Source organism: Polyodon spathula, chromosome 30 (genome assembly GCF_017654505.1).
Source record: "Polyodon spathula isolate WHYD16114869_AA chromosome 30, ASM1765450v1, whole genome shotgun sequence".
NCBI lineage: Eukaryota > Metazoa > Chordata > Actinopteri > Acipenseriformes > Polyodontidae > Polyodon > Polyodon spathula.
The window spans coordinates 1,501,560-1,517,449 of record NC_054563.1 but is presented as its reverse complement, the minus strand read 5'-3'; the positions used below and the strand labels follow the sequence as shown (position 1 = coordinate 1,517,449).

At 41.7% G+C, this 15,890-nt stretch overlaps 2 protein-coding genes across 9 annotated transcripts in view; both read left to right on the top strand.

Moving 5' to 3' along the window:
* Positions 1 to 4,655, top strand: part of phldb2b (pleckstrin homology-like domain, family B, member 2b) — a 52,431-nt gene extending 47,776 nt beyond the window's left edge. For all 8 annotated transcript variants that reach the window (XM_041233213.1, XM_041233219.1, XM_041233214.1 and 5 more), the window contains 5 exons: positions 1,407 to 1,497; positions 1,971 to 2,117; positions 2,364 to 2,583; positions 3,286 to 3,371; positions 4,157 to 4,655. In XM_041233213.1, coding sequence (XP_041089147.1) covers positions 1,407 to 1,497; positions 1,971 to 2,117; positions 2,364 to 2,583; positions 3,286 to 3,371; positions 4,157 to 4,297 — 685 coding nt within the window. In that variant the 3' untranslated portion in view covers positions 4,298 to 4,655. The remainder of the gene's footprint in view (positions 1 to 1,406; positions 1,498 to 1,970; positions 2,118 to 2,363; positions 2,584 to 3,285; positions 3,372 to 4,156) is intronic.
* Positions 4,656 to 7,633: 2,978 nt separating this feature from the next.
* abhd10b (abhydrolase domain containing 10, depalmitoylase b) lies at positions 7,634 to 13,208 on the top strand. Its single transcript, XM_041232994.1, has 5 exons — positions 7,634 to 7,769; positions 9,843 to 10,026; positions 11,316 to 11,427; positions 11,702 to 11,839; positions 12,413 to 13,208. The coding sequence occupies exons 1-5, from the start codon at positions 7,667 to 7,669 to the stop codon at positions 12,749 to 12,751; spliced, it is 876 nt and encodes a 291-aa protein (XP_041088928.1). The 5' UTR covers positions 7,634 to 7,666; the 3' UTR covers positions 12,752 to 13,208.
* The last annotated feature ends 2,682 nt before the right edge of the window (positions 13,209 to 15,890 follow it).

Sequence of the window (15,890 nt, the reverse complement as noted above, 5' to 3'; positions counted from 1 at the left end):
CAGCTTAATCCACATCATGAAGAATAAACGATGCAATGTTTCCCATGCAAGAGCATTCACAGAAGACATGCACCACCAACGCAACGTGTAAAGGTTGCTACACACCAGACTTTTCATCGGGTGAGGAGATACTTTCGCAGTGAAATGACCTGAAGCGACACGGACACGATACGACAAATTTGGAAACGGCCAGATCTATACAACTATGTAAAAGATTGCTATTGACAAAACTGTGATCGAGACTGGTACGTAACTGTCAACGTGATGTGGAAATTGAGTGTCTTCTGTGATGGTATGTCAACATATATGGCAATAAATCCCACATACCAGGCATATCCAGTGCCTTTTGAAATGGACTCCCATGCATTCTCTCTGAAATCTCTCTATCTTCATAGTTGCGATTATCTTTGTCAAAGTGGTGGGTATTTTTCCATGGCAAGTGTTATCTTTTCCTCCTTCACTGTGGGTACTGCTTCACCCTGGTGGACACCGTGCATCGAAGCCTGATTGCTCGATTCCCCACACGACAGAATTGCAGAAGAGTAGGATTCAATCCTATTTATTTCACATCGCCTGTGGTGTGAAAGATCCTTCTCAAAAGTATAGGTTCTATACATTTTTGCATTGCTGCAGATTTTTTACTTGTCACATCATGTCTGGTGTGTAGCAGCCACAAAATGTCCAAAAAGATGTGGCCATTTTTAATAACTAGTGATTTTAAGCATTAACTGTGTCCATATAAAGCAGAGTGCACTGTATTGCCATATGTTACTATAACCCATCAACCTGAACAGATAGAAGTTTTCCATGCACACGAGGAATGGTCTGAACTGGCTAAAAGTAGTGTTATGGTTTACTGTCATTTCAGACTGATGGAATCTCACGGTACACTCCACATGTGCAAAATGTGTGAGACCCGTTTTGTTCTTTGGTCAATGTTTTGGATTTATGTTTTGTTTTTTATTTTGTAAGTTGATGTTAAAGCAGATCAAAACAACTGTTTTGATATATCCTCCTAGCAGCATGTTGTTGCTGTAAATAACTATGGGAAATATATAATATAATCCATATGTATGTGTGCGCATATATATTTCACCCCTCAGTGTTTTCCAGGTGTGTCTTTTGATGGTTAAATGAGAAGCAGGTGCCCTTGACTGACATTACTTCTGAAGCCAGGAGTTTGGTTGCCAAATATTTCAGTGCATACAAAAGTTATTGTTTCCTTCTGGCACCTAGAAAGGCTCTTTTGTAAAACAGCTTTGAAGTCCCGAACAATGCACAGCCTGGCTTTAACACTTGTGATTTCAGAAAGCTATTGTGTGTTGAAATGCAGCAGTCGGTTTAGTTCTAGTGTTCTGGCGTCTTCACTGTGAGTCATTGCTGTGCCCCTCTCCCACCATGTGTAGTGCCAGTACTTCCAACATCGCTAAAATTGAGGAGATGGAACGTCTGTTGAAGGAGGCCAATGCAGAAAGGGCATGTCTGCTTGAGACAAGGGTAGGAATCCTTTCTATAACTTGCAAAACAAACCTCTCTCTCTCTCTCCTCTCTCTCTCTCTCTCTCTCTCTCTCTCTCTCTCTCTCTCTCTCTCTCTCTCCAGTCACTTTTCCATTACATTGTGCTTGCTTTGGCATCAAGACATTTGGTGCAGGTTCCTGTATACTCAGTGGAAACTATTTATTGGCTTTTGTTTTATTTAAATTAACAGTGTGACTTGAGGTTGTAAAAGCAAACCCCTATCAAGATGCGTGATTTTAAAGCAGTGGGAGAATGTGAAAGATCATATTAGTAATGTCATGTCCCTTAAAAAAATAAACTTCCCATAGTAAAAGCATAGGTCAGCATTATAAAGCTCATTGTGTTCCATTTAGAGTAACCGGATCAAACGTTGTCTCCAGTGTTGGTCCCACGTTTGCTCTGCATTGCTTGACGCGTGTGCTGTTCTTTCACTTTGTCTCGTGTCCTGCAGGAGCGGGAGATGGAACTGAAGAAGCAGGCACTGGAGGAGGAGAAGCGCCGGAGAGAGGAGCTGGAGAAGAGGCTGCAGGAGGAGACCAGTCGCAGGCAGAAGCTGATCGAGAAGGAAGTGAAAATGAGGGAAAAGCAAAGGGCTCAGGTAGGGTGAGACCACGAGACCGTGATTTCAGTGCAGTCTCAGAGTAACCCGCAGTGTGGAAAACCACTCCCTGTTTCAGTAGGCTTCAGTCATTCTTTATTAGTCACTCATCGCTAGAGGAACGTTTTAAAAGCAGATGCTCAAGCCAGAGAGAAACCTGGAAGAGCTCCAGTGTGCTGCTCGGGGGGCTTGCAAGACGTGATCCAAGCTTGTGTGTTAACGGTGTCCTGATCCTCTTCCCTTCAGGCCCGGCCGCTGACCCGCTATCTTCCGGTCCGGAAGGATGATTTTAATCTGCGGAGCCACATAGACTCTGCGGGTCACAACACTGAGACCTGCTACCACGTGTGCGTCACAGAGAAGACCTGCAGAGGCTTTCTCGTGAAGATGGGGGGGAAGATCAAGACGTGGAAGAAGCGCTGGTTCGTCTTTGACAGGAACAGGAGGACGCTGTCCTATTATGCAGGTGACCGGGCTTGAGGAGTTTGTATTCTATCATTGGAAGCAACGTGGGCTATACAATGAGGGGGGGGGGTTCAGTATATGTTCTTTTAATACAAAATATACACAACCTTCCATTACTGTTAAAAGTGAACTCTTTTAAAATGAACACATTTTAATTTAATATGAAAATAAAATGATATATACAATATAGTGGTTTCATCTCAAGTGCTCCAATGTCTGACTGCAAGTAAATCATTGTGTCGTTCTTTTACTTTAGTGTCAAGATTTAAACCATCTCAGGTTGTAAGTGTCAGCTTCAGTGAGTAAATCTGGTTTGCAGACTGCTCTGAATTTAAAATTCTTGTCAGAAAACAAACAGCTGACCTGCGCCACCTTGTGGCTCCAAATGCATGCACAGCACTTGATCTGGAAACATCTGGACAAGAAAAATCTAGTAACATAATGTGAAAAATAACTAATGAGAAATAATAACCAGATAACATTGCAGATTTTGCCTGTTGAGCTAATTAAATTGAGATCAGTAGCATCTCTAACTTCGTGCCATTCCGAGGTCATCTTTGTATGGACCAGATTTATATAGCGAGTGAAGCTGTTCCTGGTAATAATGTCAAGCCAGGACTATTGAACACTTGATTAGAAGGTATGTAGGAATTCAGAAGAAATGTGCAGGTTTCATTTTGAGTGCTTTTGTTTTGAACTGCAGATAAGCATGAAGCCAAGTTGAAAGGAGTCCTATATTTCCAAGCCATTGAAGAAGTCTATTATGACCATTTGAAGAATGCGCACAAGGTAATGCGATGCTCTGCAGGGAATGGCAGGAGTCCATGTGCTGCTGTTAACCTGCCCTGGTTACTGGGCATGGCAGCAATGTGTCTGCTTCACAGGCTCACTCAAGACCCAGCCAGCACAGTTAATGGTTTTATACACTTGCTGACCGTGCCCAGAGTGTGCTTGTTCTGGTTAAAACAATATTTACATGGTTTAATGGTAGATCACGTGTAGTGTTAGCGTATTAGTTTATTTCCAGTGTCACATTGTGTATTGTAGTAAAATGACGTTATAGAGTATATCAAAATAGTTGTGTAATAACAGACAAAAACAGGAGAGTTCAGTGTGAATGTCAAACCTGGACACATTGGGGGAGGGGGGGGGGTTTACTGTGTAGTTTATACTATAGGGCATCATAACAGTACCATAGTGCTGTATAGTGGTACTGTATAACAGTAATAGACTGTAATAGCACAGGAAGACAGCATTGCTCTACAATGATACAGCAAAATGAAACAAATGGTACACATGATGGTAGTACTATAGTATTCTCATTTTACTATAGCACAGTACTACAGTGTTAATGCTAATGACACTGAGGAGAGAAAATCAATGTTTTTTGGATATTTACTGTCGAGCAGTGCATACCAGCTGTTACAAAGTATCATTCCCCAGAGCCTGTGCTGTGCTTTGAGTTATTGAATGAGTGCTACAGTGTGAGAGGTGCAGGGTTACTGGAGGAGTCGAGCTGCAGTCGCACTGCCGGCCAGGTTTTCAAAGCGGCTCTCTTGCTGTTCCTCTTTCAGAGCCCGAACCCGTCGCTCACGTTCAGTGTGAAGACCCACGACCGGGTGTACTACATGGTGGCCCCCTCTCCCGAGGCCATGCGCATCTGGATGGACGTGATCGTGACGGGGGCCGAGGGCTACACGCAGTTCATGCTGTGATTTGTACAGAGACTGCAGGTCGTATCTACACAGGACTGCACTGTCGAGATCGCTCAAGACAAACAGAACGTGGCCAGTGCACTGCCCTGTGTGCGTCGCTCTCAAGTGTTGATGGGCTGTGGTCTGTGTGCAGTGTGTGGCACATGGCAGTGACTGGTTAGCTTGTCAGTGGGAGTAGAAGGAATCTAAAGGTGAATACCGGTATGTGTAAGAGGAACCAAAAAAAAAAAAACACACCAATAAATCCTATATATCTTTCTTTGTTTTATATTGAAATATTGGTTTACTGATATGCATCTTGTCACGCTGCCTTATTCTGATACATTAAGTATTAATTTTAGACTATTGCTCAGGAAAAGAAAGAAAAAAAAATGCTGAACCAAAAGTGTATTTTGTAAACAACGTTTAAAGATTTTATGGGGGGGTACTAAAGATTTTTATATTCATTTTAATATAAACTGGTAACTTGTTTGAGAAAAAAAAACAAAAAAAAACATCTGATCTAGACAGTGGAGGATCTTATTACCGCCACCCTGACATTTTTTTCTAAACCTCATTTCATTGTTTTTCTTGTATGTAGGCGTTTTAATAAGCATTAATACAGAGTTAAAGAGCAGCAGCGTGCAGGTCTGCCGCTGTTCCAGTCATTAAAACAGAGCACAGTGTATTGCACCGGCTTGCTTGTTTTCTACCAAAGGTACTCAAGAATGACAATGCTTTGACTACAGGTTACATTGGGTGCTATATCAATTCAAACACAAATACTGGTAGTAATCCCCTCTCTCTGTCCTCTCTCTCTCTCTCTCTCTCTCTCTCTCTCTCTCTCTCTCTCTCTCTCTCTCTCTCTCTCTCCTCTCTCTCACTCTCGCCTCTCTCTCTCTCTCTCTATATATATATATATATATATATTAGCAGTATTGTTTGTTAATCTTTTGTTAAGCATATTGTATGTGCTTGCTAAGACATTTTAAAAAAATGTAATAAATATTTATATAATAAAATATACATTCATTAAAAAGCTGCATACAGTCTATACTCGCATGATCTGTGACCCGCAGATATGTGTCGTAATGTATAGGAATGGACACCAGCACAGTGCATGCATTCAGACACCTGTCGTTCTCATCACATAATGAGCTGCAATGGGGGGCGTGATGGATATCTGAGTATAGACTGTAATATACAACAATATAAAATGTTAACCTACATTGTTTAAAGCAGCTTACCATATAAAACGATTGTTCTGTCATTGTGTCGATGTAATGACAACCAGTAACTCCTCTAATTTGAATCATTTGTACAGAGTGTGTGTTTTTGTTTGTTGTTTTTTCCCATTCTCTGAGCCAGTGGTATGTACGTGTGATTCTTCTAGGACCTTGTTCAGTTCTTATTGAATTCATTGAACTGTCTAGAGCCTTGTTCCAGCCAACTCTTTGATTGTTAGGAGTACAATGGATTTGTTAGACCTGGTGCAATAAACTGAAAGGACCACAAGGGGGCACTACTGTGCTAAAGCAAATCATTATGAGCAATACCATTTCTGCCTGTCTTGACAGTACAATAGTTAGGGGTAGTTGCTTCCTCAGTCTAGCACACGGTGTCTTCAAGTGAAACTTCACCTGAGGGTACGTTCTGGGGTTATTGATGGGTAAAGGCAGGTGCCCTCAACACTGCAACTTACTGTCTGCAAACACGCATATTTACATATAAAGTACACTGCTAAGTGCAACTGGACAAATTGAATTTGAAAAAAAACATTGTTACTGGCACCAAAAATATACTGCTCTCAAAAACAATAACAAAGAAATCAACTCTGTTTTTAATTTAGTTTAGTTTTTTCATGTTAAGCAGAGTCCTGTCAATATTGCAGAAGTAGCGCTGCAGCCGTCTAGCCTGTCCTGTGCCATACTGTGTGTAACAGATTACAGTGCGCTGTATGTGGTTTCCATTGGTTATTACCATTTCTCTAAATGTAAGACTTGCTGTGTTCGGGGGTCTGAATTCTCATGATTCACCGGGGGAATGAAATTCAGGAGATAAAGGAGCCGGACCACAGGAGGGGCTAATGGGAGCAAGTACAGTTTCTATTAAGATTTTGATTGGGCTGGATGAGCAACATTCAACAGCAAAGCTCTGTGATCATGCCCTTTACTAGGAGGACATCCACCAGAAAGACGACCCTCCTTTAAACCCAGTTGTATGGGTGTTCTGCAGTCGTGGGGTCACAGAGCTGTCAGCACTGTGCAACAATCAGAGACCCTGCTGGCGTCTGCACCACTACTCCGTTCTTTCTCGCTTGCGTTTTTTCGTGTTTTGCAAACCTGACTGCAAAATTAAATGTAACACTAATTACACTGATAAGTGAGCGACTGTACAAACATGTCTTGGTGAATTGTGAACATTCTGAATTTCTGAAACCCCATTTCCAAAAACACACTATTGCATATTCATGAATTTTACAGTTTTTTGTTGCATATGCTCAGTATTTATATGTCTGTTTATTTATGCATGCTTCCTCTATTTTTGCATAAATTTTAATAAATGCAAGAATGAGTTGGTTCTAGTCATGTGTCTGTTTTTGTCCCATGTCCCAACTACTTGACACCTAATAGGATGCCTTGAAGTGACTTAATACTTGACTCCCTCTATTGGATATGTGTGGAACTGCACTTCATATATATATACACACACACGCCGTAGACATATATACTGCAGTACAGCGTGTATGTGTAAGACGCAAGCTGATTCATCACCAGTTTAAGATCAGAGCGGCCGGTTAGCCACGTGTGCAAAGCGGTGGATATCTGCTTGTACCGTTCAGCACCCTACTCGATACTCTGTATGTATTTCAATATTATCAACTGCTCAACACCAAGTACTTTACCAGCTTCTGTGTCAAACCCACTCCGCTACTGCTGCACTTGCGAGGGTTTGCGGGCTGGAGTGTTCCCTGAGATAAACCATTTCCTTATCGAAGACTGTTCCCATTGAGGGAAATCGACGGGCTGCTTTCTCCAGGGCACAGAGAGTTTATTCAGATGCGCTGCTGTATTCCAAAGTGAAACTCGAGCAGGGTGTGCAAAGCTTGATGATTGTTGATTGCCATATTAATTCAGTGGGAAATTCTTATCATTATATCACTGTATATCATAATCATTATATTTGACTGATTCACAGTACGTGAAGTGTAGGGGGTGTGTGTGTATTTACACACACACACTGATTACGTCACCTACACCTTCTTTAACCATGCAAGGTTAAAGCAGGCAGCCCGCCGGACCCCATTGCTGCCCCGCACTGGCGCCTCTTTCTGGGGAGTCTGGAGCCGTGACTGAAGCGATCTCACTCTCGCGAGGTTTGGCGTTGGCCATGGCGGCGCTGGCTCTGAGCAGTTGGAGCAGAGGAGCTCTCCGGACGAGCCATCGAGGAATTACTGCTTACAGAAACATGGATCCTCTCCACGGACACTCAGGTCACAAGCGTTACTGAAGACGCGACGCGCTGAAAGAAATACTGTAGAAAACAAACAAAATGACAGCTTGTGCTGGAGACAACGGCCTGGTATCGAGTACCGCTACAGCACAGGCACAGCCAGTGTTGTGCGGTGTTAGAGTCCAGCTTAATTAATAGATTAATTGACTTTAAAACGAGTAGCGAGTGACGTTTAGATAGTTATGAGTTGACTCGTAAAGCCATGCTAACAGTAATGCTAGTACCAGTGTGCTGCAGTGTTTGAGGTGGGAGTGGCAGGCTAGCTCTGTACTTTGACATCAAAACGAAGTTTACAGCAAAACAAATGCTCGGCTGTAAACGAGTTCAGTTAAAACTATATACTTGAGGATTAACCGACTCGGTCAACTTAGGCAACTTTTATTTATTTTATTTTTATTTTTTATAAATAAATTAAAAATAACTGTTTATCAGGTTTTTACGGGAAGTGTATAATGCTGTTGTAATGACGATATATGATCTGGTATGACGTTGGAAATAATCTGTCAGTTTCTGGTCTTTTAAAGAGAAATGGATGCAGAACTACAGATCACAGCTTCCAGTACATGAGTACAATACAAACACAAGGGTGTATCGGGTAGGGGACCGCTTCATCACGTTTAAATGTGTCAGTAATAACACAGTAACCTTCCCATGCCGTCAAATGAAAGCGAGCTTCCAGGCGCGGTGTCCTGGTTCACAGCCTGGGCACAGCCCTACATGTGGACTTGGGAGTGATTTAAAGACATGCGTTCAGGAGGCACACAGTTTGCCATTTGTGCATTGGAATGCGGTGCAATGTGAGGAGCCCTGTCTGCATGCATGTGAAGTCAGTATGGATTGTGATGGCAGCTGCTGCAGAGCCTCTCAATGAATGCTTATGTGAAAGGGAGGGGGGGGTGGGTATGTAAATTTGCCATCCAGGTTCTTATAGGTACCACAGCCTTGAAAGAGCTGAAGTAAATGGGTTGCATTCAATAATTTTATGACAGTCCACGTCATTTCTTCAGTCTTATATAGGGAAGGACTTGCCAGTGCAGTATGTTAAAAGTCCTATAGATGCGTGTGATATATGGCTATAGCTGGCTGCTGCTGTATCTGGAGATGCTGGTCAGCTGGTCAGGGATTCTGTTTGTGTAACACATCAGTCAGCTGTCTGAGGGACAGTACGTTTTCACAACAACGTGTGAGGAGAACATTAGAGGCTTTTCCAGTGTTCTGTCCATTCCCTGTACTGCGTGTGCATTGGGGTTCATTCATAATGTGTCTTACTGGCTATGTTCTTCTTTTTTTTTTCTGCCATAATCAGGAGTTGTACAGTAATAATGTACAGTAGAGCACCAGGTTACAAACCTGTCTGTTCATAGCTCTGAAATGGACTCTAACTAAAACATTCATTGTTTTCAATGATTCGGTGTACTACAGTGTCTGTGCTTTATAATAACCCTATGCAAGCCAGGAGAGCAGCCTGTGTTAAAGGAGTAAAGATCCAGGGATTTTACAGACGGGAGATCCTAAATGAATTGACACAAGGACCGTTCAGTTAACAGTGAAGGACCAGGGCAGGGGTGGACTAGACTCGTAAGAGCGAAGGCATGGAGACCACAGATCTAAACCAGTGCAACAAAAACAATCAGAAATAGTGGAGTCTGCAGAATTGTCATAGCAACAGGAATATTGAGTTTGAATCTGTTTATTCTTGTGCAAGCTGGGAAACAGTCAAGCACAGAAGGCTGCTGAAATAAACAGGTTCTGTATGAACCAGATTAAAAGCAGGTTGTTTACTTAGTATTGTCCATCAGAAAGAGACTGAATTAGGCAACAAAATGGGGCGACCCACCGGAGTGAACTCCAGAAGAACCTAACTGATGCCATAGTGAAACAGAAGCCCTTTAACACACTGCTGTACAGTGTATTAGATGAAGAAAGAGGCTGTTTTAATCCTATACAGACAAAAGTTACTTTTAAAAAACGGATAAGATACCTCACTTCAAATATCTGTTTCTTATGCTTCAGAAATAAACTTGTGTGTTTTTGTTTTTTTGTTTTTTTTTAGGCTTCAGACAGAAGTCTTCTGTGCAGTTTTTAAGTCGACCGGACCTCCCTAAGCTAGCCTACCATAGCATCAAAGGAAAGAGCCCGGGAGTGATCTTCCTGCCTGGGTTTGCTTCAAACATGAACGGAGAGAAAGCAGTGGCACTGGAGGACTTTTGCAAGTCTCTAGGCCATTCATATTTAAGGTATGGCTTGTTACCCAGAAGCAGTTATATCCTTCATAAGTTCCTGCTTTTGGTTCAGTGCTAAGATTTCAAGGCAGGCATTATAATGTAGACACCACTTGTTTATGAGATTACACTGACTGAATGCCCTTAATATTGGGTAGAACTAAGAATCCAAAGCCTGATTCGTACAGGACTGAAAATCACCACATAAACACCTGTGAAATGCAGTCCTGTGCCAACCGTCCATTTCTTTCTATGTGAAATAATTTTGTCAGAGGTTTTATGTATTTTTTGTTTTTTACAGGACATCGGTACCTTTTGTAAAATTTCAAACTCGAGCGTCCTGGGTCGTTTTACTCCAGTGTGAGTGGACCATGTCAGTGTTGTTAGAATTGATTAGCATGTCCGGGGTATTCGCCTCAAAGCAGTACCAGCCAGAGTATAATATTCAAATTGGTACGATCTGTCCTGAGATTGTACAGTTCAGTAAACTGCTACTCTTGAGCATCACCAAACTGAGTACGAGTGGAAATGCAAAACAGAACTGTCGACTTTAACGGTGCATTTGAAGATATGTCTGGAAATACTGCTCAAAGGACGAAATGGTCATTATAGACTTTGGAGAAGAAGATACAATGAAATGAGTTATTCACACCCTCTTCATTGTTTACAAATCATACACAAAAGCGCCTTCTCTGGCCACAGCATTGCATTTCATTGTGAATTTACTGATTCTCCTTGATAATAAAACGAATCTGGGAGGGTGCTAGATGTCCTCTGCTTTTGACTAACTCTGGGGACACCTGGTTTTCAGTCCCATGCGAATCATGCTTAAGTCACACCTGGGTCTGTGAGTTTGCTAATAGGGGTTGTTCATGCAGCTAGAGGGAGGAGCCGTTTTCTTTAACATCCCAGGTGAGGCCCGCCTCGTGCCGTTAAACACCTAAACCGAAGGTAAAGCCCTTTTATGAGGGTTCTGTTGCTGTTAGAAAATGGATATGTTTTTATTTTTAAATGTATTTGCTATAATAAGTTTAAATAACTAGATTGAACATACACCACAGCGAGGAAGCACACTTAGTCTACATTGACAGAAAACAGGGTGTGTATCAAGCAAAAAAAAAGGTAAGATGCATGACTACTGTATTTGCGTATTGTTCAGAGGATTGATTTGATCAAAGATTAAAGCTAGTTTGAAAGATAACATTGAAGGTCCTTTATCAGAGATTAAGGAGCTCCTATTGCCCAATCGGTTAAAGGAAATGTCCAGTCCATTTCTAATATTCTGCTCTTGTCTTGTTGCTCAGGTTTGATTATACAGGGTGTGGTGCTTCAGAAGGTGAAATGGAGATGTGCACAATAGGGAAGTGGAAGAAGGATGTTCTGACAGTGATTGATGAGCTCACAGAAGGACCGCAGGTTAGCTGGAAATGCTGCAGCCTTCATTCTCCATTTCTTAAGAAGCCTTTTTAACATGATGCATTGTACACATGGCGATTTACAAAACAAAACGCAGGCTGCTTTAGTTTCCATAATGACCTCATCTCATTTAATGACTCTCTTCATGACCTGTTAACTCTTTACTGTACTGAAAGTATGTACAGACCTTAGGATCTGCTCCTAAATCTTCAGCCTGGTAAGTGTAATGCTGTAATGTACTGTAAACCAGCATCTCTCTCTCTCTGTGTTTAAGATCCTAGTGGGGTCCAGCATGGGAGGCTGGTTGATGCTGCTCGTTGCAATAGCCCGGCCAGACAGGACAGCGGCTCTGGTTGGCGTTTCCACTGCAGCGGATCATTTTGTGTCAGTTTTTAAATCCCTTCCTATAGAGGTAATGTACCTGGCAAACCAACGGCACTTCTGTAATACATTTCATCCCAGGACAAGGATAATATTGTCTAGATACCAATACTAACTTTACTAACTATTTATTTAACATTTTCTTACAAGTACAGTAAATCTTTGCTTGTCCAAAACCCTACTGTAGGAACAGCCCCTTGTTAACCTGCTTGTGTGCTGTGCTCTTCTGCCTTATAGAAAATGCTGTAAGCAGCCCTCAATCTCCTAGTATTTATAGTACAGTGCAGCACTGTATCTGGTATAATACAAGTGAAGGTGTGTTGCAACTGTTTAGGCTGTTTCTGGTTTGGAAATGTCATACAAACAGCTTCATTTGTTATCCAAACACCCTTGTCCCTTTATATTGTATATTAGGGGTTTTACATTCATTTGTTCTGTATAACAGATTACAGGCCCAGCTCAGTGGAGCAATATTCACATTTTATACATACAGTTTTCTCAAGTGCTTTATCCCAATGAAAAGATGTATTCAGCTGAAGCTCTAAAGATGGATGCTGTGCCAGGCAGCCCTTAACTGCACATGTATTTTTTTTTCTTTATGTAGGCAAAAAAAGAAATAGAAGAGAAGGGGGTATGGAAAATGGCAACCAAATACAACGAAGAAGGGTTTTACAACATTAGCTACGACTTTATCAAGGAGGCAGAGAACCACTGTGTGCTGCACAGTCCCATCCCTGTCACCTGCCCGGTCAGGCTCATCCATGGCATGAAGGATGACACTGTGCCCTGGCACGTGTCCATTCAGGTGGCCGACCGCATCCTGAGCCCGGACCTGGACGTGACGCTGAGGAAGCACGGCCAGCACCGCATGTCCGACAAGGATGACCTGAAGCTGTTGGTCTACACTGTCGACGATCTCATAGACAAGCTGACCACAAACTAGCACCCTCGATGGCATTGATTACCCAGGCTTCAACCCCCCCCCACCACCACTGTGGAGCCATTTCTGAAACATATGCAACTGAAAATAAAGGGGAAAACCAAAGCTGTAGGAACCTGGCGGTGAGAAACGGAAGCTCTCTCGTTCCTTGAATTCCCTTTGGCCTTATAAGTGACACTTTGTTTTCTTTCCTCTTAATTTTTAGTCCTTCCTCTTTTTCTGATGATGTGTTTGCACACAGATTAGATTATGTGAAGACAGTGCTGCTGTTTTGTATGAGATAAGCCTCAACTTTTCATTGTTATGTTGTTTTTCCTACTGTTTTGTACCAGGAAAAAAAAAGAAGTTTATTGTTCTTGTTCCTGTGCTTATTTTATGACTGGAGTATGATGCTTCATTGAGTGTATGTGCCATGGCTTTATCGTGTACTTTAAAATAAACACAAAGTATGTTGCCTGTAGTCTTTTATGTGACTTTGGCTAAATCTAATAAGCTTAAACTTTTCAAAGATATGCAAACGTGGTTTAACTGTGGTTAAAATCTGAAAGTGTTAAAAAAAATTTTTTTAAGCATTTCAAGAAATGGTTCATATTAAAAAGCAATATTTTACTGGGAATCCAGGAACACTGCTTGAATACCAGTTCTACCACAAGAGGGCAGCAAACGTTTGCAAGAATTCTGCATCTGTGCACGTTTATTCCATATCATGCAAATTTATCTCTCTGTTGAGCATTCTCGTTCTGAGTCTGTATCTGTAACATTCAATGTGTGTTCTTTCATATTGTTTAAATCATTTCCAATCATGTTTATACAAGAAAACCTTGATTCTTGAACTGTGATTATCTGAACACCCCTGCTATCCCAATCCCTGGTAATGTTGTTTTATTCTGTGCAGTGTTCTGCCCTGTTTGTATAGTCTCTGGTGTTTACAGTACAGTTCAGCACTAGAAGTTATATATTGAAGTTAATGTGGTTGTATTAGCCCTTATTTTAGAAGGACTAGCTCTGGAAAGTCATTGAAACAATTTCAGTCGTAATTCCTTTACCCCAACAATTTGATCCCAGGTAGTTTGGATACTAGAGGTTTGATTTAGGAGCGATACATTTCTAATTTGCACACAAGCTATGTCCAGGGACACATTGTGTCCAGAATCTATTCGAATGCTCAGAAGACATTGTTTTATAAAAACGTTACACATGTGAATAGTGGCTTCTCTGTCGTTTACAGAGAGAAACACTGGAAACAGAAGGGACGCTATTGATAAGGAGACCCAGTGGTCCCCAGAATCAGCTCATTTGTAATTATCGATTGGGGAGACGTGACCTTCTGCCACACACGTTGCTTGAACAATCCGTTCTTCGATTCAGATCAGCATTAATCGTATTACAGACACATTTTAGTATTGATCTATTTGCACTTGGATATTTTAGTAAGTTTGCGCGTCTGAAGGGTAGTCTAAAACCATCGAAATGAACGCTACAAAGTGTTTAGAATCTGCTCCCTGTAGTTTTGTGTTGATCTGCTAATCATTGGGTTTTGCAGAGAAGAGAACATGAAGGGAGAAGTACTTCTTTTATTACATTGTTTTAGAACTGTAGTTTGAGTGTGTCTAAAATCTGAAGACGAAACCAAACCATTAAATACATGGGCCATTCGTACTGATGGTACAGCCTGATCTGAGACCGACAGCTGTACAGGCAACGGTGCTAACCTTTAATCCACAGTTAACATAGTGGTGTATAAAACAGATTGCTTCCATTGTGAACAGACATGCAAAACCATATATATATATATATATGACAAAAAACAAGAGACAACAGTGATTTCATAAGGTGATGGAGCAAAGGTAAATGGAAAAGTGACATCAATAAAACAATATGTTAACAAGGTCATTGCCAGGTAATCTGCATCGATAGTTAACCGCACAGTTTGAATACAGTCATTGCAATATGAATACTGTACAAAGTGCATCAGCAAAGCTACAGTCCTTGCTCGTAGAGATCCGTAACTCAAGACTTATAAATGCCAAAGAATAGTCTGAACCAAAATAACAACAATAACAAACAAGCAGGAAACTACAGTCTAGCACAATATTTGCACTGAGGAAGCTAATTCACATTCCCATTCCCCCTGTGTATGAGTCTCACATTGCACATTACACAGTGTACCACTATATAAACAACCTGAACACCCGCTGCCAGTGAGTTCATAGAAAGAGACATTTCATTTCATTCCACTGAATCCAAACTGGACTCGCATGAATGATCCTTTCAGAGACTTGCAGCGGAAAACAAGAAGCGCGCGGCGCTGCTCCTCGGTTCAATGCAGGGTGCTTGTGCCACCGTAGCTGCTCATCTACAGTTGGATTATTAACTGATGTAGCTGACTGAGGACCTAGTATAGTATATGCATGATTGGTTACAGCAGCGGTAGGCAGCACCGACACTGCCAAACCTGGTCTGTGTACAACCATGTCCTGGACCAACTCTGAGGCTCTTTATCTGATGTATGACAGCAGGTTTAAATGATTCCTACCCCATCCACAATACCTAAATAAAGCACAATCATCACCCAAAATCATCATTAAAGCGAGGACCAGCGAGCTTGCTTTTCTATTTACTTATAAGGAGCGATACTTGTTATAAAGGGGAGTGCACAGAATATTTAATGCAGATATGGGACATTTCCTCCCTATTTTGGCAGTTAGACAAGCACAAATATGCACACTGCTGCCAGGTTGTGCCGCTTGGCTTTACTGGTTAGCAAAACAGTTTTTTGAAAGGATGCCCTCTTTCTGAATATTAGGTCCTCCTGTGAGATTCCGTCTGCCAGTATTGATGCTCACTGCTGCTGCTGCTGCTGGTTTCAGGTGAGTCGCACAGACAAGAATCAGAGAAAAAGAGGTAATTTTATTGATGGTATTCATGATCATTTCTCAGACTTGCATGTTTTAGAATCTTTATTGATGAAATCACACTAAAAGTGCAGAGGAAAAGAAGACATTGTTTGAAACTTTTAGAAGTCATCTCCTCACAAGAACTCAGTACCAGGCTAGTCTTCCTCTGAGTGCCGTCCATGTGCTTTAGCTCTGTGGATCTGATCCGAGCTCCACTCCAGACTCACATGGCGTGCTTTCAGAGC